The following is a 27,508-nucleotide window of genomic DNA, read 5'->3' on the forward strand; positions in this document are numbered from 1 at the left end:
CCCACAACTTGAGTTCAGTGTTAGAGGCGGCAGGTTGAAATGTGAAGTAGTTCCCCTGAAGCCAGGTTGCTCTGGCTTTGTATCCAAAGCCACTGGAGTTGGAAGTTAGTCCATAACCTAGGGAAGATAGAACTGTTTATGGGGCTTATTCCTATTACAAACACAAAATTTAGAGTTCTCTGGTGAAGTCTTTGTGTGTTGATTTAGCAAGTAGAAGGTGGATGTTATGCAAGAAAGCAAGAGGGTGCTGTGGCAGTGAAGCAGCCTCATGGTGTCAGAGCTTGCGACCTTACTTGGAGGCTCCTGCTATGGCTCAGGCAAAACCTGCAAAGCAATCTCATCTCTTCCTCCTCACCAGCCTGTCCCCTGTCATTCTTGGATTTGTTGTACAATGCAGATTTAGATTTCATCTCTGTGTGGGAACGAGTGCTGGTGTTCCTTTTGCAGGAGAAGATGGCTGTGAGGTGGGTTTTCTGCCCTTTTCTGATGTGCCTGTCCATGTTTCTACTCCAAGAGGTTTGAGGAGCTTTGAATCAGACTGTGAAAGGATGGTTCCTTGCAGGGAACTCCTCATGTGCAGAGTCTGGAGAAGCTGAGCTCTGTGGAAAGGACAAATAATTCATTTAACTTGGCATTTTTAGATTTCAGAATGGCTTTAGGCCAAGTCTGAATGACAATAAAATAATTATATGAGAAAATTGGACAGTTAAGGGAAATTCAGTTAATCTCCTAGAAAACTGAAGTTTATTTTGACAAAATGAAAAAAAGAAGGGGGGAATTGGTCTTTTTTACCTTTGTGTTGAAATTAGTAAAGGGAAAAAAAAAGAGAAACAAAAAGTTACTATGATGACTTATTTTTTGATGCATTTTTCCTCTAGGAAATATCAATATAGAGAATTCTTATGCTACTAGGGGAATCTTCTCTTCCTGTTCTGCACATGAGCAAAATCTTGATTAAGCTGACTTGTTCCTTTAGGATATTCTGTCAGTGGTATTCCTCCTGGAGAGCAATTGCCTACTGTGGTTGGCTGGATACTTCTTGTGAAAAGCGATGCTGTAGTCCTGCTGAGGCAGGGACCTATTGCTACTTAAATATAGTACTATCAGTTGGAAGAGGATATTCATTGAGAAAACAAAATGCACTATTGCTGCTGTTAACGGCTCAAGTCCGTGTTCATGTTCAGGAGTGGTTTCCCTTGTTCCATCTGTACTGCACTGTCTCACTGAAACATTATTACCAATTTTATTGGTGGTATGTACTGAGGTGACCTTGCTATTGGAACTGTCTGCATGCACTTGGTTTCTCTCCATTGTGTGCAATGATGCACTAATCTGGGTGACGCTTCTGACACTTTGCATATAAAAAAAAGCATAGCTGATACAAATGCGTCCTGCAACACATAAGGTTTTTCAAAATTACGTGTTGTAAACAGTTTAAAAGAGGTAAGACATTCGGGCTTGAAAAGGATGTGAATTACAGAAATGTCCCCCTTTGTCATTACTTTCTTCCTTAGCTCACCTCTTCCCTCACTTCTTCAAATCATGCATTTATGGTTTTGGTCTCTGAGCTTGAGCACAGTTATCTCATTTCTTCAGGTAGCAGATATGGAAGGAAGCAAAACTTTAGATTGAGAAACATTCATTTTGTTGTGGAAACCATGCGCTGCCTTGTGGCAGCACGCTGCAGAAAGTGCCTTAGAAGAATGCTGGCTAGATCATCCTGCCTGTGGGAGAGCTGCCAAGCGGCTGAGCTCCTCAGCATGGGGTTAGAGGGATTGCGGTCTGACTCAGGAGAAACCAAAGGTGAGAAAGCCCATCTGTGAGCTGATGTCCCATAGAAAAGAACGTGCTTCCTCCTGTCCCCAGAATGTTTTGTGACTGTTTTCACTCTTACTTCAGAGCCAGTCACAGGATGTAGCACATTTGTGTGACTCTGGTTGCATTGTACTGCCCTAGATGATGTTTTTTTAATGAAAAGTCATTTCCCAAAATACGTTGTACTGCGTTTTGCAACAGGGTGGCAAATACTGCTTTGTTTGTCAACTATGTACTGTGGATGGCAAATGATTCATTGCCTAACATGCAAGAGTTTCATTTGTAAGAAATGTCTTTAGTTTGGCTTTAAGAAATCTGTATATTTTTTTGTACAGAAGTCTTGTGAGGGTGATAAGAATTTGGGTGAACTTTCACGAAGGTAGTTAAGGTAAGTGGGAGATTAGGCATCTAAAACCTTGGCAGATTTGGCCATAATTTTGTGCAGTCACTTAAAAAAAACGAAAACAACCCCTCAAACAAAACAAAAAACCAAAACAAAACACAACCAACCAACCAACCAAACAAAAAACCCCAAAACCAAAACCCAACAAAAAAAACCAACATAGCTGTGATTTTGTTTCTGACTTCAAGGAAACTTAATTTTATACTGTGCTTTGGGATGTGACATCCCTGAAATTGCGCAGAAGCAAAGCAGATGGGTCTGCCTTGGAAGGGATTTCAGTTTTCTTTTGGAAGTCTGTGAACTTTAGCAGATTGCAATATACACACAACGCTTTCCTGGATGGGAGGGTTTGAGGTTTTATTATAGACTTTTTCTACAGCTCCACTCAGGGTAGATTCATGCTTAAATGGAAGCCCAGCAAGGCAAAAGCCAGGTGTTTAGGATGTGGCATTGGTGACTCAGTAGGTGGTACACTTCCTTCTCTGTCAACATTAAACAAGTGCCCTTGTGTGGTAACAAGGATGGGTTATTTCTTGGCTGACATGAAAAAAACCAAGGTCACTACTAAGACTTTGGGACTTGTACAGGAAGGTCTTCTGTTCTCTGTAGTGAATGGGAAATTAGCCTCAGGATCACTTCAGCTGAAAAGACCGACATCCTTTAAAAATGAAAGCTGTAAGTGTTGCATTGCGATAGAAGCAAGAAACCCCAGCTGATGTCAGGGTCCCATCGTGCCTCATGTTAACATAAGGATGGGTAAATGGGGAATTCTCCCTGCTCTTGTTCAGATGGAGTGAGCACCAGAGTCACCTGAAAGGGCACGGGTAAACTTGGAGCCGGGATCTCTGTGGGGTACATAAGCAGAGCTTTACTTTTCCTGTCTCTGAGCAGGTATGTGAACAGTATGGTCCACCCAGTTATCTATCACTTAGATGTTTGAACTTGAACTCATTGAATTGGATGCTGCCTCTGCAACTTGCTATTTGCTACCTATTTGGGGACTGATTTGCCTGGCAGAAGGATAAGGGAAGAACAGATACTATTCTGGATGTTCAGTTGTGATGTGGCTGGGCTTCGTGTGTCTGGGAAGTGAGAACTGGATTTTACTGTACCTCTGAGCTGCACCTTTGGGCCAGTCTTGATGGTGCTACCATTCAAAGTCCCCTGGTGCTGCAGTGCTTGCACCCTGTAGAGAGGCACAGGAGAGGTCCCTTCAGCTCTCAGAGGTCTCCCTGCAGCAAGCCTGAGATGCAGGAATAAAACTGCATATCCCACAGTTTCAAACCTCTCTGAAACCTGCCAGGGCTCACAAATGACCAAAGCATGCATGACTCTTGTTCTGCTTTAAAAAAAAAAAAAAGTAAAAATCACATCTTGGAGCAGTAAAAATGAGGGGTTTTTATTACCTTTAAAGATTGTTATTTCAAAGGATGTTTTCTTAGTGACTGGAAAAGGAACTGGAAATCCCATATTATTTCTCCTTCACTCCCTCAGCCAGGTCCTTTCTGTGCCCAGAATTGTATCTGGTGTGAGCAAAAGGCTCCCTGGATAGACTGTGAGATGTTTGAAGACAGAGCGTTTAGGTGGTGTTTGCCACCTAGCCTGAGCACAGCTAGATGGCTGCGGCAGTGGTTGGTTAGACGTGAGATGGCGTATGCATTGCAGATGGCACAGTTAGGTGTTTTCTTTTCCAAACTCTGCTTTAAGGGACAGAGGGGAAAATCTTTGAGAATTTAACTGTAAAATGGAGAGAACAGTGCTTCTGAAGTAAGCACATCAAGTACAGAAAAGTACAGGGATAGGTCAGTGCTCTGTTCTTGTTCCCACAGACAGTGAAGTACACCATTGTTTCTCTTTGGCTACAACTGGACCTAGAACATGGAATTAAACAGCAAAATTTGGAGTCCTGACAAAATGAAGAACTTTTCTGTGCTCAGTTCATATTTAAAATCTGCCTTATTGTAGCACAGAAGCCAGAAAAACATCATAAAGAAAATCTCTGATTCTACAGCACGGTTCTACAGCAAATAGCACCTTCTGTATCTCCAGAGTTACAACCTACGCAGGCTCTTAGTCTTGTTAGAAAGATCACAGCACACCTTTTCAGCATAAGGGTTTAAGCCTATTTGCCTGTCAAGATTACAGTAGATATGTGTTTCTTTTTCCTGTGGAAATGACATCTGCATTATTTTTTTTACTACATTTAATCATTACGTGGGATTATGTAGCATTACATTAAGCAGTTTCAGGAAGAGGTATATGTCTTTCTGAATCCTTACATGGCCTCACTGGTGTTTCAGTGGCAATCTAGATGCCCTAAATGTTTGTGTTATCAAAGAGAGTTAGATCCTTAACCTCTGTAGGGACCTTTGAAAACACCGTTAAGTGTCTATTTGTGCTTAAACAATTTTGAAAAGCTGATCCTTAATCTCTCTGCGCCTCACTTGCATTGTTCTGTAGTAACATAAAAGAAATACTTAGGCTAATATTGTTCAGTTCTTTCTTAGAGCTAGCGTCTTCTTGACTTCCTTGAAATTGCCCACAGAGAAATATTTGCTGATGAGTGGAAATAAACCTGGTACCTTTCCCCTGTATTTTATAAACAAAATAACATGCAGTAGTTGTGCAGCTTGAAAATATTTACAGAAATACAGGAAATATTTTTTTTCCTACTTTCAGACAGCCAGATGAGAAGCAATATTATCATTGAAATGTTGCAGGAGTGTATCATGTGGCTCTCTTTTAAGAAAGAGGAGTGGTAAGTTACTAATCTTGGGGGTTTTGCCATCCCAGGTGGTGGGGGTTAAAAGGTGATACTCTAATTTAGTGGGAGTTGAAAACCTGTGTCATGGTGGAAGCCAGGCTCATTTGAAAGGCAGACCAGGAAAACAGGGCATGAAAGAAGGTAATATAGAATCAGGAAATGCTGGTTGTGATGACTTTTGTCACTTGTTGGTTCATAGCTGGAAACAGCTCTTCTGGAAGCACTAAATAATCAGTGGTACCTGCTATAAGCTGTTACAGTCAGGATGGATAGGAGGAAAGGAGCATGTGTGCCATTACCAGTAACAGTAGTTGCTGGAGTAATGTTACCACTATAATGTAACTGTCTGTACAGCCTATATTTTAAAAAGAGAGGGTAGGAAAAAATACCTTGAGTTATATCCTGATTAGTCATGTACAAAGGAACAAATGCTGAGGAAAGTTTTCACTGAACTTTGCTTACTCACAGTGGGTGTTATGATTTCTTAGCTGGAGGCTCAGCTGGGGATTAGTGCTACAGAGAGACACCCAGTGTATGACTACCAAGGGAAACAGTGGCCTGATTTGTCTTGGGCTTCCAGGCAATTTGTACCTGGTGCTGATGTTGGACATATTTTATTTTTCTAGGGAACTGTTGTCTTTTTGAAAAGCTGAAAAAAATCTTTCTGCTGGGTGGATTTTTAGCTCTTCTGATGAAAATTTGCATTTTGCTATTGAAAACAAAGCCTCTACTTGGAGAGAACTGTTCTGATGGACATACGTGGTTTAGATGGAAAAATTTCCTACCAGCTCCACACATTCAAAAGAAACTGTTCCTGAATGAGCTTCCCTAGTGACAGTGAAGGTATTCCAGTAAGCTTCATGCAGGCAGAATGTCTGTGGATTGGCACATGTCCAAGTTACTTTTAAGACAAGTGATTTTCATTCTAGGACTCTCTGCATTGTGCAGGAGCAGCACAAAACACCTTGTTTTCAGTAACAAATTTACTGTGATCTATAGTAACTCCTGTAATGTGAGGCATTATATTGAGCTATGTGATCTAACAGCTATGATTGCTAGGACCTACAGTAAACAAAGTGCTAGTGGGTTTTTTTTTGCAAAGAATGAAACTGATTCATAGCAAAGTTTTATGAGTTTCTGCATGCTCTACTGGTGATGATTTGAAGATAGTTTGTGAGCTTTCACTCTCACTCAAATTTAAATGCTTCTCAAATTTCCAGCAGAATAATTTTTTACATTTGAGTAGTGATAGACTCAGTTCTTTAAAGCTTACAGGAGCTGGGTAATTTGAGTGGCAGCTGAACCTCCCTTCAGTAGAGAAAAAGGAAGGTGAACTCCAGAGGATGCGAAAGTAATGTAAGATACTAGCAAGCAGTACATGGCAGGAAAATCTTCTCTCAGGTTGGTTTGGCTGTCTGGGGAAGTGCTGGAATACAAACGATGAAAGACATAAAGGTCTTAAACAACTGGGATCTGCAGGAAAAGAAGGTTGGAAGGTGAGGGGCGGTGAAGAAGCCAGTCCACCAGGGAAGCCTCACTGCCATAAGCATGGCTGTTTTCTCCTTACACTCTTTCCTTGCCATCATTCAAAGCAGATGTGTCTGTTTCTCCTGGCCTACTTACTTTTCCTCCTGAAACTGCTAGGGTCACAGCTGAAGAGCTGTTGCTGAGGATGTGCTATCTGTACTGGGCTCTAATCCCAGCCCCTGCTGACGACAAAGGGCCTCATGGCAATCACAGTTATATTACCATCAAAAGAGAGAGCAGAGGTCAAATGAATGCCTGGATTAACCCAAAAGGCTCTCACACGGAAGCAGCAAGAGTGGTGTCCTGGCGTGTTGTGAACCTGGATTTACTTTTAAATTTTCCAGTACTGCATGAGCTTAGTATTGAGGTAGTGCTCACCTTACAGAGCACAGTGAGCCCATCCGGTGCAGGCGAGGAGTGTTGGGTGGAGGTGGATGGGGGAGAAGGGATGGGAGCCCATAGCTGACAGACACTGCGCAGCTGCAGGTTTTCCTATCTTCGTCTCAGTCATCTGTTTGTGGTGTTGGTGATTCCCATGACCTTGGGATTTTGCTGTGAAATGAAAGTTTTAAAAATTACCGTCATTTATAAATAGTAATAAAAACAGAGACAGTTTCTGGGCTCAGTAAATTCCTCGCAGCAGGATTCCCCCTTGACACTGATTTCTGTTCCAGGCTGCCCTCCATTCCCTTTCTGCACTAACCTTTCCCTCTTCCAAACAGTAACCCTGTGTTGCTCCCAGTAGCTCAGCTGCACCATAGTGCACCATGGTGTTGGTCCCACTGTCTCTCCTACTCCAAGGCCTCCTGCATTATTGCTGTGGGGAAGGATTTTAAGCAAGAAGAGTCTGGAATATTTAAATTAATCCATAAATTCAGTTCAGAGAAGTGACCCCCAAATTCTACATATTTCCAAACAAACTGTGTATTTTCTCAGAGATTTCAAAGCAAGCTTTGTAGGCTGATTATGGCAAAAATCAGTGGGATCAGCAAATACCAACCTTTATGATAGAACAGGATATTAGCTTCAGTAATTGTGGCCTGGGTCAGGTGATCTAGAGCTGGGAAGAAAATAAAGTTAATTTGCCTCTTAATGTGATCTGATATTTCTTAACATCTGATGTCTAGGAATGAATGTCATGTCATAAAATGACAAAGTTTTGACCAGAAAAATAGCATGGAGGTTTTAAAGTAAGTGTTTTTCTTCCTTCACTTTGACCAAAACCTTGTGATATTTTTAAAACAAACAAACAAACAAAAGCTATTTTAAGTATGTGGTAATATGGATCTAATAACTGCCTGGAACAAGGAATCAGATCTCAAATGCCTTGTACCTGAGTTGTTACTTTGAAAAGCATACGGTTGGTACATATGTTTGAGCTTTACTGATTCACACCAGAAGAGAATCTGGCTGTTTAGTGGTTTGGGCTTTTTGGCTGAGTTTTGTTATGAGTGTGAAAGATAAATAGTAATATTGACTCAGTCAAGGCATTGTATAAGCCTTCCCCTGGCCCCTAGATTTGTTAATATGTGTTAGTCTGAACATTCTGGGAGTGACTGACATGTCTCGTTTTGATATTCGTCTGGATTTTTTAGGACTAGATTCTTTTAATTGAAGTAATTCATTTCTACCTTAGAGAGCAGACCTGGGATTCTTGCATCATTTTCATGGGAAGCCCTACCAGTGAGAGTCCACCAGTAATCAGAGCAGGTTTGCCCAAAATAGAAAGGGTGGGGAGGACTCTCCTCCCTGAAATGAATGTATCTTGAGCTTTATCAGCTTTCATTTTTAATACTTAAACCTGCACACCCTCAATATTCATTGAAACTACCATCCTTTAAACATCAGGCAGCTCTGTCAGCCAGTACAAGAGGCTGCCTCTAGATAGATTTTTGGCTTCAAGCGCATCATCAAGTTGCCAGTCATCAGCTGAGCTGTAGCAACCGATCACATGTGTTTTCTTAGACAAATGCTTACAATTAATATGAATGGGAACTGCATGTACAGCTTCCCCAATGAGACTTGGACTTTTTGTCCAATTTTAAAATATTTTTTATTTTGTTCATTTTACTCTGGAGACATCTGTTTACTTTTATTCCAATGGAAATTAAAGAGCTAACCTTGGTCAAAGTTTAAATTTGTTATTAGTGTTACATTATATTTTCAGAAATTTAATCAAGCCTAAGTTCACTCAAGGAAATCAGCTCCTCTTATTAGCTCCTCTTATTAGCCTAGCCTCCTTTTACTCTAAGTTCCTAATTGACAAGTTGTGTGGCATTTTAGTGGGCAGAATTAAAATTAACCTCCTATTCATGTGAATTCAAGACAATGCAGAAGCTAAGGCAACACAACTTCATACAATCTTGGAACTGGTTTTGGGAACATATGTTTCTAAGCCATTTCATTTATTGCCCCATAGTATCTGTCAGCGATGGTACTCATGCTTATGTGATGTTCCAATTTCAAGGCCCCTCCAGAAGAAAGGGGAAATATTGGATTGGATTGATTTTAATTCTACTGAAATGCTTTGCCATTCTTTTTAATTGTCAACATCTGGATGTCTCTGGAATTGTCACTGGTGGAAAAAGAAGTTATTTCTATGGCTGCACAGAAAGAGTGATTTTAACACAGGACTGAACTGAATTGTTTAAGTATTGTACAACTGGGGACTTCCAGAAATGCCATTAAATTTTCTGGGTGTATGGATGAGCTGAGCGTTAAAACAACTCTCATAGAATAATAAACACTGGTTTTTGAAATTAAGAAAGTCAGTCAGCCGATGGAGCCCATAAATGGAAGATGGGAAATTCACTCTGTATAGCTCAGTAAACATGGATCTTGCTGTGTATTACTAAGAATATGTCTTTGCAGCTTAACATGTGCACTTCTGAATTCTTACATCATACATCTTCAGCGTTTCCTCTATAAAAGGGTCAGAAACTTCTGTTAGAGCTGTTTGCTTTGAAATAAGTTATTCAGTCTGGCATCCATCTAATCGAAAGCTTTTCCATCAACACTAGACTGAAAGTTTCCTGTTCTTTGGTTTTCTGTGGTCTACCTTCTTACTCACCGTAACCTCTTGACTGCCAGGTCGTGCATGACTTGTAAGTTCAGACTTGGGTTTGATTATAATATGAGCTCCTAAAACCCTTAATTTGGTTATGAATTCCATTGGGAAAGACTGAAATATGACTTTGAAAACAAAATGTTATCTATTAAAAAGCCTGTTTTACTAGTATATAAAAAACCCATCCAGTTCTATCTAAAACCAGCTTTTTTTTGTCTCAGGATATAACATTCTGGTGACATCAGAGACACGCTTACTATATTATTTTTGGCCCATTCACAATGGCTTTAACTCTCTGTCTTGTCTCAGCCAAAATTGTGTCAAAAGGGGTCAAAAAGGAGGATATAGTAGCCACACTAAGAAGGTCGTTTTTGCTTAATATGTTGGGTGTGCTCACTTAAACCCTGGGGCTTATCTGAAGAACATTTGATTAGCTTGGATCAAGTACAAGTGCTTCTATACTGGAAACTAATCCTGATAGATTTTACAGGATGTTTCAAGTTACTAAAACACAAAACTCTGGATGACAGCAAATTAGAGGGAAGGAGGACCCTGCTGGGCTTGCCTCTGGAAGAAACGTCAGATGTATAACGACTCATTTGCTTTGAGGAGGATGAGTGAGGGGGCATTGGGACACTGACTAAGGCTGACAGACCCTTGATGGCTGGGGAGATGGGAGTTACATACTGTTGCCATTATGTTAAGGTCAACTTAAAACCACAAATATCAATCTTTGTAACTCTCCCTGCTCTGCATAGCTTTCTAGCAGCTAAATACAAGTAACAGCCTAGCTGCCGTGTTCCCCCTTCCCAAACTCTGTGTGGCACTCTGCTTTTAAGTTATGCCTTTTAAGGTAAGTCCCCACCACTGGATGGCAGTGAACATTATGGGCAGTAGGGCACATATGCTTCATACAAAATAACGTGAAATCTTGGCGAAGGCTATAAAAACCTTCCTGTCGCTCCCGCTGAGAGTTCCTTGAGATTGGGAGTGATTGTTGCAGGGGAGATGTTAGAAACAATGTGATAGACAAGGGAGAATTTTTAGGTTTGTGAGAGGAGAAGGAGAACTGGCTGAAGCACATGTGATGAAACACCACCAGAGATGGAGTGAGAAAGAGACGTGTAGACCAGGAGCCTGCTGCTGAGATACCTCTCAAACTGTATTTTCTCCACATGATTCTTTTTTTGGGAACCTGCATGGGCTTCTCTATCTGGTGAGTTGAGAAGGCAGAAAAATGCAGCTGTGCACTGGAAAGCTCATGCTGCTTGCTTGTAAAGCAGTGTGTGGCAAAGACATCCCTTCTGTTTTTAAATATGATCAGTAATGAAGTCTTGATGTAAACAACACATTAAATAATTCACTTTGACCCTGTTTCAGATCTACTTTAAAATCTTTGAATAATTGATGTTCATTGGTGTATTTCCACTAAATTTTTTCCTTCTACTAAAATTTTCCTGAGCTTTTTTTGCCATACTATTATTCCTATGTGTATATTTAATAAATTAGGTAACAAAATATTAGGACTCTCAACTATCAAAATTCACTAGAATTTGAATTATGCTAGAAGAGGATGAACAATATATTTCATTTTACTTGCTACCTACTATTTGCTTGTTCATCATCTCAGGCTGTATTTGGATAGAATTTGGAATTAAACTGTAAAACACAGAGACCACCAAAATGTTCTGTTAGTTGTTTAAAATATCTTAAAGTTCCTGACTATATATGAAAGAAATTATCTGAAGATATTTTGCATGTGAAACTAACCTGTAAAACACAAGTGTAAAGAAATTAAATGGTCAGCTTCTGGTAATCATGTTCTTCAATGTTTTGGAATTATGAGGCAGCATCTTCTCATAACTATGTTTTATTTATGTCTAAGAGGAAACCAAGCTTTCTTGTTCATGGATGGATTATAAGAGGAAAAGACACTTTGCTTCTTTTTCAAATCTCAATCTCTTTACCAATTCTGAATGAGCTAGTCATTTTAAAGAACTGATTAAATGGACAAGAATATTTCTTCTGGTTTTTTATGGAAGAGCTCTGTCCTGGTTTAGCCCCAGTCAGCAACCAAGCACCACGCAGCCGCTTGCCCACTCCCCCCTGGTGGGATGGGGGAGAGAATCAGAAGAGTAAAAGTGAGGCAACTCATGGTTTGAGATAAAGACAGTTTAATAGGTAAAGCAAAAGCTGCGCACAGAAGCAAAGCAAAACAAGGAATTCATTCACTACTTCCCATGGGCAGGCAGGTGTTCAGCCATCTCCAGGAAAGCAGGGCTCCATCACACGTAACGGTTACTTGGGAAGACAAACCCATTACTCCAAAACGTCCCCCCTTCCTCCTTCTTCCCCAGCTTTATATGCTGAGCATGACATCATATGGTATGGAATATCCCGTTGGTCAGTTGGGGTCAGCTGTCCTGGCTGTGTCCCCTCCCAGTTTCTTGTGCACCCGGCAGAGCACGGGGAGCTGAAAAAGTCCTTGACCAGTGTAAGCGCTACGTAGCAACAACTAAAACATCTCCACATTATCACCGCTGTTTCCAGCAAAAATCCAAAACATAGCCCCATACCAGCTACTACGAAGAAATTTAACTCTATATCAGCTGAAACCAGGACAGCTCCTGCTATCAGAAGCTAGCTATCAGTTTAGTAAGTGTTGGCTGCAGTGATGTCGGTCTACTCAGTGCTTTAACTTTCTATATGGGTTTGATAATAAATACATGTACCTCTTAATACTATTTTAAAAGTGTAATTTTAAAAATTTTAATAATTTTTGGGTTTAGGCTTTAGTATGCATTTGTCATTATTAGATAAATATTTCTTTTTAAACAGGAAAAAATATTTCAATGACATTTAAATGGCCAAATTGGTCTTATTTTATTTTTAAATGGCTTTCAAGTCCTAAAGGACAGCATCAAAACTAGGCCTAGTGTTGATGTAGGCCACTTTATCATACAGGGGATTCAGAGCTAAACTCGCAGGCTTTTCCTGCCAGTGTGAATGTCAAATGAAACGATTCTTATGTTTGTGCAATGCTTTTCTCACCAGGGTTCCTCTGAATCTGCTGTGGCGTTTGTGGCTATTGTCGTAAGCCTTGAGGGTCTTCCAATCTGTGTGTACTTTGGTGTGAGGATGGAAGCCTGTTCATTGAACTCTTGAAGTAGAAAATCAGGTCTTCCTTCTAACAGTCTTTGGATGGCCCACCTAAGCAAGTAGGTAGGTTTTTGAAAGAGTTTAGAAATATATTATTTTCTCCTTGGCTTTTGTTACTGGTAACTGGTGGTTTCAACACCACTTCAGTAATTTCATGAGCTCTTGTGTTACTGATGCTCTGTTTGCCAAATGGTCAGTTTTAGGTGCCATTTTATTTGTTAATAATTCACCATCAAATATAACTTGGCTCGTGGTCTCCAGATTGTGAGCCGAATGCTCATTCAGAGACTTTTCTGCAAAGGTCCTTCTACTCCTGCTTTTTTTATGTAATGCCTCAGTGAACAGATGGAAGCAGCATGATTTTTAAAAATTATTTCTATTTCTGTTAGTGCCAGATCTGAAAAGAGCAAAGATCAATCAGATCTCAGAATTTGTGAAGTGGGAGTCAATGAAACTGAAATCTTGTGTGAAAGAATATGTTCACATTATAAGTTTGGAAAAAACCTTAACAACCCCCTCCCCTGAAAACTCTGATTTCTGTTGTCTTTTTGCTTTGAAACAGTTATGTATAAGATCTTATACTAAATTCATTCAAGTTGGTTTCAAGTCTTGTACTGATCTCAGCTGAAGAATCAGGCCGTAGTGAAAATAATAACATAAACAATGCCTCTAGGAATAAATGCCGAGGAAACAGGAAAAGAGGGCTAAATTTCTGCGTCTTTGAATTAGGTCAGGAAGAAAGAAAACAACAGGGGCAGTGTTCTTTTCACAGAGAAATGGACAGGAAGCATGAAGTGTGAAATAAGTCAATTATGTATTTCCATTGCTGTTTATTGGAAAGCAGTGAGAACCTTTTTCCTGCCTACTTCACCATGAGGAAGGAAGGGCTGAACTAGAACTAAAAGAATTTAAGTTTTAACTTCTAGCTTTTTTACTAACCTTTTATGTGACCTTGAGTGAGTGATCATTTTTTTAGCCTCACTTGTTCTTATTTGCAAAATGAGGATAGGAAGTCTTTTTTTGTTAGCCTTAAAAATAGGATTTTTCTTATTTAGCACTAGTCATTGCTAAATGCCGAAAAAACCTAAAAAAGTTAAGTTTTTGTCTAAGTTACTCTCTTCCTAGAGAGCAAAAAGAGATAGCACCTACAGAGCCGAGCCATCCCATCCCATGGATGGGATGACTTGTCATTTGAACATGCCCATTTCCTTTGACTGTACAATGAGACTTTATGACCAGTTCTTAGTCAGTGACTCCTTTTTACACAGGGGACTGTAAGCATGGACTCTCTCTGTACAACACCTAGCATGTCTGGGGACCTGTTTTTATTTGTGCTAAGAAATATGAATTGGAAGAAATTATGTCATGGGAGGAGTAGTAGACCCTGTCTGGGTAGCTCCTAAGACTTATGATTTCCTGGGATCAGTAAGACAGGATCACTTGTTGTATGATACTCTCATTAAAAAATGAATTCAAATATTCACCCACAAGATTTGCAGACACTTGGACACTAGAAGGTTAATGAAAAAGCATTGCTGGAATCAGACTTGTTCTCAGAACATTTTTTTTTTTAGGCCAGTTTTAGCCAGCATCATTTTGCAGGTAATTTGCACCGCTCTGTGCATGTACAGTGTGACGTGTTTCCACGAAGCCCAGACCTGTTTCCATTTCTGTGCTGAAATCGTGTCAAACACATGGTTTGGCACAAGTCAAAGTGAAAGCATGAAGTGGGTAACCAACTGGCCTTCCTACCTTGTAGGTTAATTCAACTGGAGCTGAATAGGCTTGCTGTTTTCAGAAGACTGCTTTTCTGAAGAGAGTACTGTATAAGAGTTGTAATGAAAGACAGAAAAAGTTTAAGCCCTCAGCTTTGCTTGAAATAATAGGAATTAGACCATAGAGTCACCACCAGCAGCTCTATTGACTAGGAATGCTGGGTGACATGGTGTCCCTGCAGCAGTCTAAATATCCTCTGTTTAGTGGCTCAGGATTTCACCCACCTCTGACCGCGTAGCTGCAATATTGAATCAACTTGTGTTGTCCTAAGAATATTTACAATTGCAGGAGCAGAAATCTTAAAAACAAAACAAAACAAAAAAACCCAAAACCCAAGCTGGGATTTTCTTCTGTGTATGTGTATTATTTCTGGCTACCATGACATTTTTCCTATGAAATTTGGCTTTGTTCAGTTGATAGTATCACTTTGGTCAAACCAACTACATTTCCAGACCTGGGCTGCACAGACCATTACTGAGGTGAACAAAGGGGTTTTTAACAAATAACCTTAAGCTGTTATGCTTTTTGCTCAGCAAGAAAATGTTCGATGTGCAATGTCACAGTTCTCTGGGGTCCTCAAACCAAGTGGAATTTGCCCACCTTTTCGTGAGGTGCTTTTTTTTCTCCTGTCACGTGTTCTGGGCTGTTTACCACACATGAGTTACAGATGGTAATTTTAATTTAAAAATCCAAATGTAATAAATTCAACAGATTACTATTTGGCCAGGATTGAGTGCTGAGATTGTTCAATTGACTATTATGGAAAACACATCAGCCAACCTCATCCCTGACCAGAGAGCAGTGGTTCCATCCCCGTACAAACAAAGCCTTTGTTTTGTCTTCCTTGCACTGTGACTCTAGTCTCTACTGTGCATTTGTTTCCAAAGCAAAACAAAGAATTCATAATCCTTGGCAGTTTGAATATTTCAGCTTGGATATTCTTGTTATACATTTTACCTACTAGCTGATTGAATATAAAAGATTACCTCACTGCTGAGGAACAGTATGTTTTCAGATGCCTTCAGCCTTATTTGTTTCTAGTGCAGCTTTAACTAAGAGAGAACAGTAAAGCAGAGTCTAAGGATCAGGGTGCTAGTGCTGCTACCCCACGCTCTATGCTATAGAAGGGTTCAAGCCTGCTCATTTGGATATAGTTTTCATTAAATCCCAGAGTTTGGCACTCTGTGGTTAAGGCCTGGGTTATAATGCTGTTACACATTCAAGAAAACAAGAGCTTTTTCTTTTCTTGGTAGGTTTGGAAAAATTTACTTGTTATTTTCATTTGGAGTTTTCAAACATAAATAGGATAATATATATACATGCACAAATATTTATTACTAGATACATTATAGTCTATTATTTAGTTACATTTTACAAACATGAACATACATAAATGCATTATTTATATTCACTGTGATGAAACTGTAGAGGGGTATGGATAATCAACATGCATCATACAGCTTTTGACACTTTTAGCTATATTCAACCTATTGCTTTCCTCCTGGTTATTTATAACATGTCTAGATTTCTATCAGATTTAATTAAAAAAAAATCATAATGGCAGCAAAGATTTAATTTCTCCTCCAAACGTGCACCAAACTGTCCCTGGCTTGGAGTGCAGGATGAACACCTTCCTGCAGTGCAGACAGTCTGAACATCCTGTCATGTTGCAGTATATGTACTAGGGAGAGATTTGTGTATTTCAGTGTAACCCTCACAAAGCTTAATTTTCCAGTGATTTGTGTGATATCATTTCCTTATTATTTTTACCATTCTGTTTAGACAGGTTTATAAGTGTTTCAATTTTTATCCCCGGGAATTGAAAATGAGATCCAAGATGTAGGAGAAAACGTTTTCTGTCTTTTATCAGTGTAAACTGCATGATGTGTTAACTGTTGGTCATGATGGGGTCTTCAAAAAAGCAACTATTGATTTAGAAAGTGGGTAGCCTACCCAAGTAAGGACTGCACTGGTATAAGGCCTGAAAGATGAGCAATGAATGACACTTACTTTTGGGATTAATATTTGTAGGATTAACATATAAAGTTGAAAGTTGAATGCAAGAGAGGAAGTGAAAATGGAAAGAATGACAATTCTGTACTAGCTTCTCTGCCAACCATTTGGTTTCTCTGAGAATGTATTTGTTGACATTTAGTAACAATTACTTGGTTTATTTTGTGTTTGAGGATGTCAAGGCCCTGACCAAGACTGGGGATTTGTTATGCATTACACCCTGCACACATAGGGAGAGCTCTGCTCATAGAAATTGCAAAGCATAGGAACAGAAATAAAGACACACAAAGGTGCTATTTGTTTCCACTGGGTGATGGAAAAGGTCAAACAGCAGGTCACTGGCATAGCCAAGAGTAAAGCCCAAGTGTGCTGACTCGTGGTCTTGTGTCCTGCTTACTAAACTTTGCCTCCTTTAGCAGGAAAATGGCAGCCAAAATGCTGCAATAGTCTGGGGTGGGAACAGGCGTGGGAAAGATGAAGAGAAAAAAACATGTTCAGCTTTTTATGAAGCAACCATATTCATGATTTGTCACTAGCAGTGAGAAAACTGCCTGTGCAGTATTTATCTATTGAGTTCTGCTCTTCACCCAAATTTGTTAGTGGGTCTTGACTTCTCATACTCCCTCTGTTTCAACATTTTCTCTGTATGGTGACTATACAGTCTGATACTTCATTTGATTGTTTTATTACTTTCCACTGATGAATAATGTATATGTCCAATAGCAATATATGAAATTAGGCATCTTTAAGTGGTGAAGTGATGGAAATTTAAAGTCTGGCAAATAATCTTTTCAGGAACAGTTGGACAAACGTTCCGTCTGTTCTCCTGAAGCCTTTGCATGCTGGCACAGGTACAGTTTTATTTGAACTGTTTTTCCATTTCTGACAGCGAACAATACCATGGTATCTGCAGCATTCATTGTGTTCTCTGTAGGAAATGGATAAAGCACACTATGTGTACAGTAATAGAGCTAAGTGCCTCCCAGCTCCAAAGATGGCTCTTAAAAGTACTGGATGGGTAAGAATTAACTTGCTCAGAGTGTGGTAGGAGTGTTGGGCTCAGAGCTGTTCTCCTGAACAGTGAGTTGATTTAACTTTCACCATTTACTACTGAGACCTCGATTTATGTGTTTATAGTCATTTCTATGTCAATACATCAGTGCTTAATGTGGATCAGTTCCCTCTGAAGTAGACAGGAATGAGCAGATTTCCTCTTTACTGTTGGGTGAACTGGAGCCACAGAAAGACTTCATGATTTGTTCGCTCAGCCAGCCAAGATGAAACAAGGGATTCCCAATTCCCAGTTTGTTGTTCTAGTGATTGGTGGGGTCTGTTTCCATTCCCAAGCAGTAATGTCAGTCCTAAACCCATTAAGAACACTCCTTCCTATTCTATATTCCAAACTAGAACAAACTGTACTGATCTGACCCCGGTTGTGAAGTTATAAATTTAATTTACAAGGTCATTTATATGGGAGGCGAAGTAGTGTCAAAATACAAGAATCTATGCAAGGAGAAAACAGAAGAGGCATAGATAACCCCTATAAAATGTCTCCACATGTGATTTGTGTGGAAACAGTTGCTCTGAGATCAGAAGGAAATCTGTTGCGTTTGGCAAAACTGGTAGTTCTACAGCTCAGTGGTTATTAGGGCCTCTCTGTGATACTTTCTGAGCTATGGACTTATCTTAAAGACTTCCTGATTTCAGCTTTCAGTCCTGTCAAGATGCATGCCTTAGCGTGATTCAGGTCTGTTGTTATAAAGATACAAGACTTGCAAAAAAGTGATAAAAGATTAAAAGATAGCATGATACCAAGTATAAAGGTGGAGATAGTCTGGAATGGAAAGAAGAAAAGTACAGAAGAAAATGTCAGACTGGATTTTGATTTAACAGTATTTTTGGCACTCCATGTTTTCTGTAATGCTGTCAGCCCAGTGAGCCTATCTTCCCCATAACACTTGTCAGCACTAAAAATCCCTTTTCTAACCGTCAGTCAGCTGTTGTAGGGCAGCATGGTCCAAAACAACTGCAGGAGATAGACGTTACCAAATTAAATTTATCAGATCTGAAAAATATTGACAAAGTCATTAGAGAAGTAACTAGAGGATATGATATCTAAAGGTCTTCTGTGCTAGGTGCTGCCACAGTTCAGTATGCACACAGAGATGGTCTATTCATTGGTAGCCACTCTAAGTGATGTTAAGATAGGGAGCAACCATCTCTGTTCTAAGTTGTGGGCCCACATGGCTTGTTGTGAAGCTAATAAAGACAATTCTAGCTTCATTCCTGTGGAACTGGGGAGAGAGCTGAAAAATAAACTATTAATTGGCGAATGGATCTGACCACACAAGGTCTTCCACAGGCAGTGAAGGGTCTGACCATCAGTGGGAAACACTACAAAATCTTCCTCTTTGAAAAGCGTGTGAAAATAATACAATGCTGACAGTATCCTATCTCAACCCTGCCCAAACCCAATCTACCTCATACTAAATTATAATGAACAGCCATGAAATACATTGTTCTTAAAATCACAAATCAATGCACTCGAGGAAAAAATGTCAAACCCAAGTTCTTAACTCCCAAAGACAGGGCAGATAGAAACCCACCTTCTGCGGATGCTGGGTGTGCTTTCAATTTTGGTCAATTTTATGCATCAGGGTACTCTGGTGCTACTGAAATTTGGCACCATAAAACAGAGAGATCAAGTAAATAGCATTGAAAAGCACAGCAGAACCAGGTATTTTACTAGCAGTGCTTGAGGTGTTGGACAGCACTTTGTGTACAGGTTCAGCTTTCTTTCCTGAGTAATGCAGCATGCATCTCAAGGAAATAGATCCAGGCATGAATAGAGTTCTCATATGAGGTTTCTCCACACTCTAAAGAAAACACTAGCAAGCTAGGGAGAGAATGGGCAATTCCCATTGATCTGCAAGGCAGACCAGAAGGGGCATGTCACACTTGTACGAGCTCTGTGTTAGAACCAACAGAAATGTTAAAAGATGAAATTGTTTCTGGTGGAATGCACACAGAATGGAACACTCAAAGCAAGAAACCTGGAAGCAATCTGCCCTTCCATACAGCATTACACTCCATAATTAATACGCGATGCAGCACAACTCTAGTATGGACCTAAGTAGCACGTGGGCAACTATTTTCTCCAAAGCCACAAGTGATGACCGGAGTAGTTGATCTAAATTCAAGCTGTTCCTTGTGAGGCTACAGCTTCCAGTCTGCTTGGCAATGTCTTTGGTAAAAGACGCACGCTTCAAAATTAAGACTTCTAATGCCTCTAAATGATGACAGTTACGCTATTTTACCTGTCTGTAGAAAGAGGAAAAAAAAGCCCAACAAACCCACTTAGAACTGCTGCTTTTCTACGCTTCCTTTTCTTAGCTAGGAGATATGAGGAGGCAAACCTTGGTTCTGATGAAATTTGTGGGACTTTGTCTTCCAAGGGGCCAAGATTTTTACCCAGGCCTCAACAGCAGGCAAATCTGAAAGAGAAGGTTCAACAGTGTAGGCAAGCACCAGCCTGAGCTAGCTGATCTGGGCATACTTCAGTATTTCTTCTCCAGCCACTGGAAGGACCAGGAATCTTCAGGCTGTTTTGGAAAGTGGAGTTCTGACTTAAATGTCCAAAATAAAAAACAAAAGTGTGAGTGGATGAATGAATGATGGACTAGCTCATAAACTTACAGTTACTCACCTGGTCTCCTCCACAGTATCAAATCACCTTCCTCCTTTCAGTGGCAGGTTTTGTTGTTGCATGTAGTTAATAGTCTAATTAAATAAACATAGATTTGACATGAAATTTATGCTGGCCTCTCACATTCATGGAATAAGTGGAGAGATACCTATCTGACCTGGCCCTATGACACATGGGACCAATCAGTCAAAGGGTTTGCTTTATAGAACAGTTGTTTAGATAGCAATTCACAAGATTTACAGAGGAGATAAATTAGACTGGACTCCAAACCACACCATCTCCTTTGCTTAAGGTCAAAAGGGGGAAAAACATTTACTACCATCCGGTAGTAAATGATCTGGATGGGAGCTGAACTCTTCCGCCCACTCTGCCACAGAAGTACTTGTATGTATGGTTTAGGTTGCATTTATAGCTGGTTTAGGCTGCATTTACATATATAGGAATCAGAGACTTCTGGCTGCGCTGCTGAATTTGGTGCAAGCATGGACACTAAGAAAGGTGCTGATTTAATAACTCTTGAACTCTGTAGAGGTTCTTCAAGGGATGATGAAGCAGCTTTGGAAAAAACTGGTTTATTTCTGTTGGTTTTGGGAGAAGAGAGTTTCAGTGGCAGCAAACATTCTGTAATAGACTGGAATTTTTTTGTGTGTGTTTGAAAAAAAAAAAGGAGAAAAATCTCTGTTTTGAGCTGTTATTAATTGTCACTGTGCAATTGAAAGGTCAAACCTGTTGTTCTTGCTCAAGCAAAACCTTTCTCAAAGCTAATGGAGTTTTGCCTGAAAAAATACTGCATATATGCATGCACAAATGTCAGCATTGTGACTGGATTTGAACTGTATTCAGGCACTGGTTAAGAGAGTTCCATAATAAGCTCTAAATTTAGAAAAAATGCTATCTTTAAAGGGTACTTTTACATAAGAAATATGTGGTGATAACCTCAATTTACAAACTCTTAGGAAGGAGAAGCAAGTGGCTGTAATTTATAGCTCTGTTCCTTTGGTCCTAGAGGTGCCAATTGTCAAAGTGTTAACAAATAAGTCTAAGGTCAGTCTAAATGCTACTCCAAAATGTGCCAGCTGCCTGTCCACATCCTGACCCTGTTCTCCTCTCCTGAACAGGTGGTATAAGGCTGACTTTCAATTCAGGTCTGTTCACAATGCCTTTGCATCCATTTTTCTTGAATATGCATGAAGCAGCAAGAGTATTTAGTGTTATTATCACTAGATGATGCAGCAACCAGGAAGGGACTGGAAGAAGCAGGGTTTCATTTGTTTAGCAGCTGCACATGCAGCTTTACTGCTTGTCTCTTTTCATCCTGAGCTTACGGTCCCACACCAGACCGTGTGCCTCCTGCTGTCTGATCTCTTCTGCTGTGATACTTATTCTGTAACATTCACAAGATCATTTTATGTGTGACTACTAAACACTGGCTGAAACACTTCTTATTTCTGTGTAAAGTTCTTAATTTGACCTTCGCAGATCTAGTCTAAGCAACTAGTCATGGGACAGAAAAAGTAATGACTAATTTTTGTAAACAACTTACACAATGCAGTGTACTAAATTAAATACCAAATGTTAACAGTAAGCTTCTTGTAAGTTATTTTGGGAGGGAAATGGCAAAGTAGTTCACAAATCCATTCAAATAAATCTAAGAATATCTCAAGCTATTCACAAACAAGAAAAGAGATGGAGATTTCCCAATAAATTTATTTTACTTCTCAACCCTATTCCTGTCCAAAAGTTTGAAAATGAACAGTTACTTCTTGCTTTCACAGTTTTAATTTCTGAAGAGGATGGGATGCAGAGTATTGAGTAGGCTGCGGGTATTCCTGCATTGAGTGATGCCTTCTGGAAGCAGAATCAAATGTCTGCAAGTCTCCTATCATCATGATATCTATGAACAAGATGCTGAGTGTCCATATTGGTATTTTATCTGCTTCAGTTATGTTGGAATGCATGATGGATGGAGGTGAAGGCATATGGAGGGGTTCTTGACTCTTAAAATAATATGAATAGTAATGATAATATTAAAGGCTGGCAGGACTAAAACCAGATGTCATCTATCCTTGCGGTAAAGCATGACATAGTCTCTGTATAAAGACTATTTCCATACACTGACTATTTAAAAGGCGAGATAAAGTAGAGTAAATAACAGTCCTTTGCACCAAAAGGTGAAAGAACTTCAGGCTCTTCACTTTACTGAGAAGTGCCTTGCTCACAGGGTACAATTTTCTAACAGTCAAAAGATGGTAATTGTGGAGTTTTCTTTACTCTGACAGAAAAAGGTATAAAAAGAGCCAACAAATAGAAGGAAGATCCATTCAAAGTAGGGGTAAGGCTACATTTTTAACAATGAGATTATTTAACAAGTTTGAAAAAATTTATCCAGCAGCATAGTGGATCTCCATCACTGGAAGTCTTTAAATCTAGAATGGATGTCTTTCTGATGATTGTCCTTGTCGCCGTAGCAGGAGTTATAGGCTTTGAAATTCCACAGCTTGTGTCATCCAGGAAGCCAGACTAGATGATTGCATTTTATCCCTAGTGACCTTCTAGTCTCCACAAAGCTTTCAGCTGGATTGCTACTTGTAGCATGTGTGGAAGAGGAAAAGCAACATTTCTCATATCTGGACAATAGATGACAAGTGGTTTCTACTGGAGTTACAGATCAGGTTTCCTTTCATTTTCCAGGCAGTGCACTAATTTTTCAGGGAATAAGGAAACAGGCAAAGGATTCTTTGGTTATTTTAAATTACATTATAGCAGCTTTTCCACTCCTTCCACTTGTCCTCCCCTACAAACTCAGTGTAGAGATAAACAATACATAGAAGTGGTGTACTGGTCCAAATATGAAAACACTGGCACTAAATATCTGTGTTTGCGTTGGGCATCCTTTAAATGACATTAATAAAAAGTTGAGTGAATTTCTCTGAGTGGTCTGAAATGAGTTTTGAAAGAAAACAGCTTTCAACAATTAAAAAAAAAAATTCATTTGCAAATGGCATGTATTAACTGAGGTTGGCCATAATATTTATGAATAACCATAGAAACATGATGAACAGGATCTGCACAGTTACTTCCAAACTTCATTGCCAGAATCAGTATATTCATATAACACTCTTAATCTCATACACCGGGTAATGGCAAATATTACATACACGGAAGAGAAGAAACAAACAGAGGCATTCCTTAGCAGTGGTGTTCTGCAAATAGACCAATATTATGCACACTCTTTGAGCAGATCATAGCCAAATAATTAAACCACTGAATATCTGCAAATATTTACTTGATTGCTGTGGTTTTAAAAAGCTGTAACAGTACATAAAATAGATTTGCTTTACATTTCAACAGACTTATTGGCAAGAGTTAATGATAGAAAAAAAGAGGAAAAAGCTAAAATGAAAACAAATAGATTATGTTTCCAAAATCCTACCAAATATGTAATCCACAGAAATTATCGGATTGTTAACTGCTTGTAAATCTGCCTAGACTGGGGTTGTGAAATTATTTTTATTATGACAGCAGAAACCTTTCTAACGCTACCATTGTGGCACTGTGTCAGCTGAGTAAGAGGCAGCAAAAATGGCGTAAGTGTAAGCTGGGCAACCTCAGAACAAGGCAGTTTAGCGATGCAAAATTTTCTTTCCAAACAGAGGAAGAAGTATACTGATGTAATTGTATTTACAGCCTGTGAACTTCTGTAATCCTAGGGAGAGTACATCTGAGGACAATGCAGTGGCTTCACATAGTCCAACTAGCGGCTACATAATTTTTGAAAAGGAACATCAAGAACTCTTGCTCAGCTGCTTCACAGAGTGTGTTAGAGCTCTGCTGTCCTTAGTGGAAGGGGTCTTTTCCCAGCACAACAGTTTGGCACCCATCATTGCCAACCTCAGCATCCCCCTGCCAAGTCATATGTTATACCTCCATAAATTGTAAACTTGTTTCAAAATGAAAGAGCTTCAGATAAATGTCTCACAGTTATTTTTGTTTCCTGTCTGTTTTGCGAATTTGATGTTGGTAGGGAATAAGATTTTTGTGGTCTCCGATATATACTTTCTCCTGTAGGAGCTTTTGCATAACCCATGTATCAGGCTGAGGCATGGTGGCAGCAAGGAGGACTTTCTCTTTGAAAGAGGAAGAAGGCAGGAGATGATGTTGTTGTGGAGGTGTTCTGGTGATTAGGAAGGCTTTACTGCCCTCAGCTGCCTTTTGTGTTTTCAGTTCCTGTGTGAACTACTCTACTGTTTCCACTGAGTTGTATGGACAGCTACTGGGTACATATTAGGATTTTAGAGGGATTTTTTATGGCACTGAGGAAAAAAATGGTGGACTGCAGAAGTTCAGCTGTAGAAGACTCAACAATGTTGACACAGACTGTCATCTTCTGGTTTCAGATTTACTCCACCAGGGTGAGAGACAGGCGTTCAAATCTCTCAGATCTATTGTTTCAAGGTATCTACAGACTAGCTTACATTTTTATGGTTTTGCTTGTAATCACAGAAGGGGAAGATTGAATTTTTGAGTGTTGATTTCAGTGGGAACAGAAATGCAGAGGCACTTTGGAAAATCTTGTCTGCAATTTATTTTAAAAGTAAATCTTTAGGGTTTTAATCTCAGTTCTGTGAAAAATGTCAAAGGTGGAAAAAAGTATTAGGCCCTGTGTATGTGCAGAAATAGATATGACAGTTCTACCTGATTAACTCTGAAGAAAACCAGTATAGCTTTATGCAAATGAAATTGCTCAGAAGTATATGAAGGCCTGAAAAATTAAAGTAAGGGAGGTGAAAACTGGCTTTTGAACACTAAACTAAAAACAACTTCTTACTTAACTTTACATCATAACAGTTCATTTCTCCAAGCTACTCAAACAAATTGAGCTTCGTCTTCCAGGCTAATGGAAATATATTATATGGTGCTGTTGCAAAGTGAAATGGCTTCAGCGACTTTATGGAAAGAGGAAAGGTTCCCAGGCTTTCTGTTCCCAATCCAGTTTAATTCCAAGTCTCATGCTTAGTTTCACTTTCAGAGTGCCCTAAGAGAAAATGTAATTTACACTAGTGCTGCATTCACAAGTTAATGGCACTGACTGTTATCCTTCAAAATGATGGATACTGATATTTTTCCCCCTTTACAGGAGGAATTGTGTTTCTCAATGTCACATAAGGAAAAGAAACATGCAGAAACAGCAACTGGCTCTCAAATGTTTGAAGATACAGTTGTGTTTCCTAAGCTGAAGTAATTTTCCTGCCAGAAATCCCCATGACCTAAGGTGAGAACTCCTGTATCTGTGCCCTTTGTACTGTGTTGACCTTGTTAAACATACAGTTCCATGTATTACAGAAAAAATGGGAATAGCGGGGGAAGCAGAGAGAACATCAAGCAGGCTAGGGTTTGTCTCTTGAGGTAAAGAAAAAGCTTAGACACAAAGACTGGCTTCTGTTATGCGTCTCGTGTTCTGCATGTTGCAAGGTATCAGCATATGTTTGAACACGAGTATTTATTGGTTTTGACCAGTTTTGCAGTATTGTATCTGCTTTTGCTTTATTTTGCATATTTTTTTCTTTACTGCTGTTGCTTTGCTACATATTCACAGCTGTTCTATGCACACAGAGGTCCTTGCTGAGAGGTGATAACCTCAAAATGTTATTCTTCAAGAACCTTTGAGTGTAAGAAATTGATGTTTTTGCCTGAAACAGGTGGGTGGAAGGATGATGCAGGCCATTCTGATCTCCGTCTGGTAGTACAAACACTAGTAGCAAGAAAGGAGACCTAAGAGGGATCTACCTTTCACAGACAATACGGGGAAGGTTATTTCACTTAGACTAATCAAACTACAGACCTCAACTCTGCATCTCTGCGAAGCTGTGTCCTCTGTTGGAGCTAGATGGGGAAGGTCATTCTATCTCTTTGAGACTATCGGATGGGCACAGTCCTCACTCCTCAAGCTCAGCACCATCAAACCAACAAGGGTCAGAAATCCCTACAAACATTGAAAGCAAGAGCTGGTAGAACAGCAGCATGTCTCTCCTGGCTAATAAAAGCAGTCAGAAACAGCTGTGTGTGCTGCTAAGGGAACTGCTCAGTGTCTCCTTCAAAGAAGGTGCACATCAAACTCATGGATAAATATAAGTGTTTAGCCACTCAGACTATCAACACTCAATCCTAATGGACTAAGAATCATTAAGTCTTTGCAATGCGAGGCATAACTCAGCTTTGACTGGATGCTTGTTGTACTCAGAACTAGCTATTAGAGTCTTCACCAGCTTATTTCTCTTCCAGATGACAGTTATCCATTCAGCGTTAATAGAAGCAGCATGCCTGGAGACAGTTTTGTGTCACTATACAGTGTCTTATGGCCACAGACAGAGCTGAAACCTCTGTTCTTATGTTTCTGGACTTTGCTGCATCTTCATCAGAGTGAAGTACAAGGTATTACTATTATGATATAGTAGGGGCAGTATCCCCAAGGATCTGGACAAGAATATTAACTGGAATAATATTAGTAGCTTCTCATGCTCCTTTTGGTGCTGGTGTATCTAGTCTGAGGCATATCCCATTGTAGTAAGGTATTGCAATACTAGGAGGAGGCCTGGCACTGTCTGTACATTTCCCTTATATGTGACTGCCATGATCTGGAGGGGACAGAAGGGGTGAAATAATCAGGTGATTTTCCTGGGCAGTAACAGGCATTGGGTTTTGTTGATGTTTGTTCTCTGCTCCTCTCAGGTGCCCCCCTCCAGAAATCTTCCCTTACCTGTAGGTTTGTTCCCTTTAAACAGGCAGGGAATAATACCAGGAAAATCATAATAAAAGGAAGGCCACTTCTTTTTTTGGTGTTTTGGGGAACACTTTTGTGCAAAGCCTTTCAAAGTTTTTTTTTTTACCTTAAAACACAGGTGATTGACAAACAAGCTAGAGTAGGTTAGTGGATTTTATCAAGATGTGATGAATTAACATTTGGTGTCATGTCTCCATTAATCAAAAGTATTCTGGAGGAAATTCTTCCTGGTTCATTCATCCACAAATAATTTACACTGGGAGCAGTGGGTCTAAACCTCTTTGGCAGACTAAAATCGAGGAGCATGATAAACAGCTAGCCTGGCTCCTGAGTGACCAGACACCAACTGCTTACCAGGGGTCTCATTTTTTTTCAGACATGCAGTTAGTCTGTTGTGCCTGGAGGGAGCTCACAGTAGATATTTGTGAATGATAAAATAAAAAAGGGCTGAGGGCCCGGGGACTCAACAGATGATCTTACGTGAAAGAAAGCGCAGT

General features: G+C 39.8%; 1 protein-coding gene across 4 annotated transcripts in view; it reads left to right on the forward strand.

Moving 5' to 3' along the window:
• The window catches only part of HAO1 (hydroxyacid oxidase 1), a 420,724-nt gene that overhangs the window by 40,854 nt on the left and 352,362 nt on the right, over positions 1-27,508 (forward strand). For 2 of the 4 annotated variants that reach the window (XM_064446810.1, XM_064446812.1), the window contains 2 exons: positions 25,368-25,502; positions 26,513-26,662. Coding sequence is in view for 1 of the 4 variants with exons in the window: in XM_064446812.1 (XP_064302882.1) it covers positions 25,368-25,396 (29 nt within the window). In the remaining 3 variants the exon portion in view is untranslated. Of the gene's footprint in view, positions 1-4,897; positions 4,977-5,608; positions 7,125-12,630; positions 12,799-25,367; positions 25,503-26,512; positions 26,663-27,508 lie in introns of those variants that run through there. The other 2 variants (XM_064446809.1, XM_064446811.1) reach the window with 2 other exon arrangements.

Source organism: Phalacrocorax carbo, chromosome 3 (genome assembly GCF_963921805.1).
Source record: "Phalacrocorax carbo chromosome 3, bPhaCar2.1, whole genome shotgun sequence".
Classification (NCBI taxonomy): domain Eukaryota; kingdom Metazoa; phylum Chordata; class Aves; order Suliformes; family Phalacrocoracidae; genus Phalacrocorax; species Phalacrocorax carbo.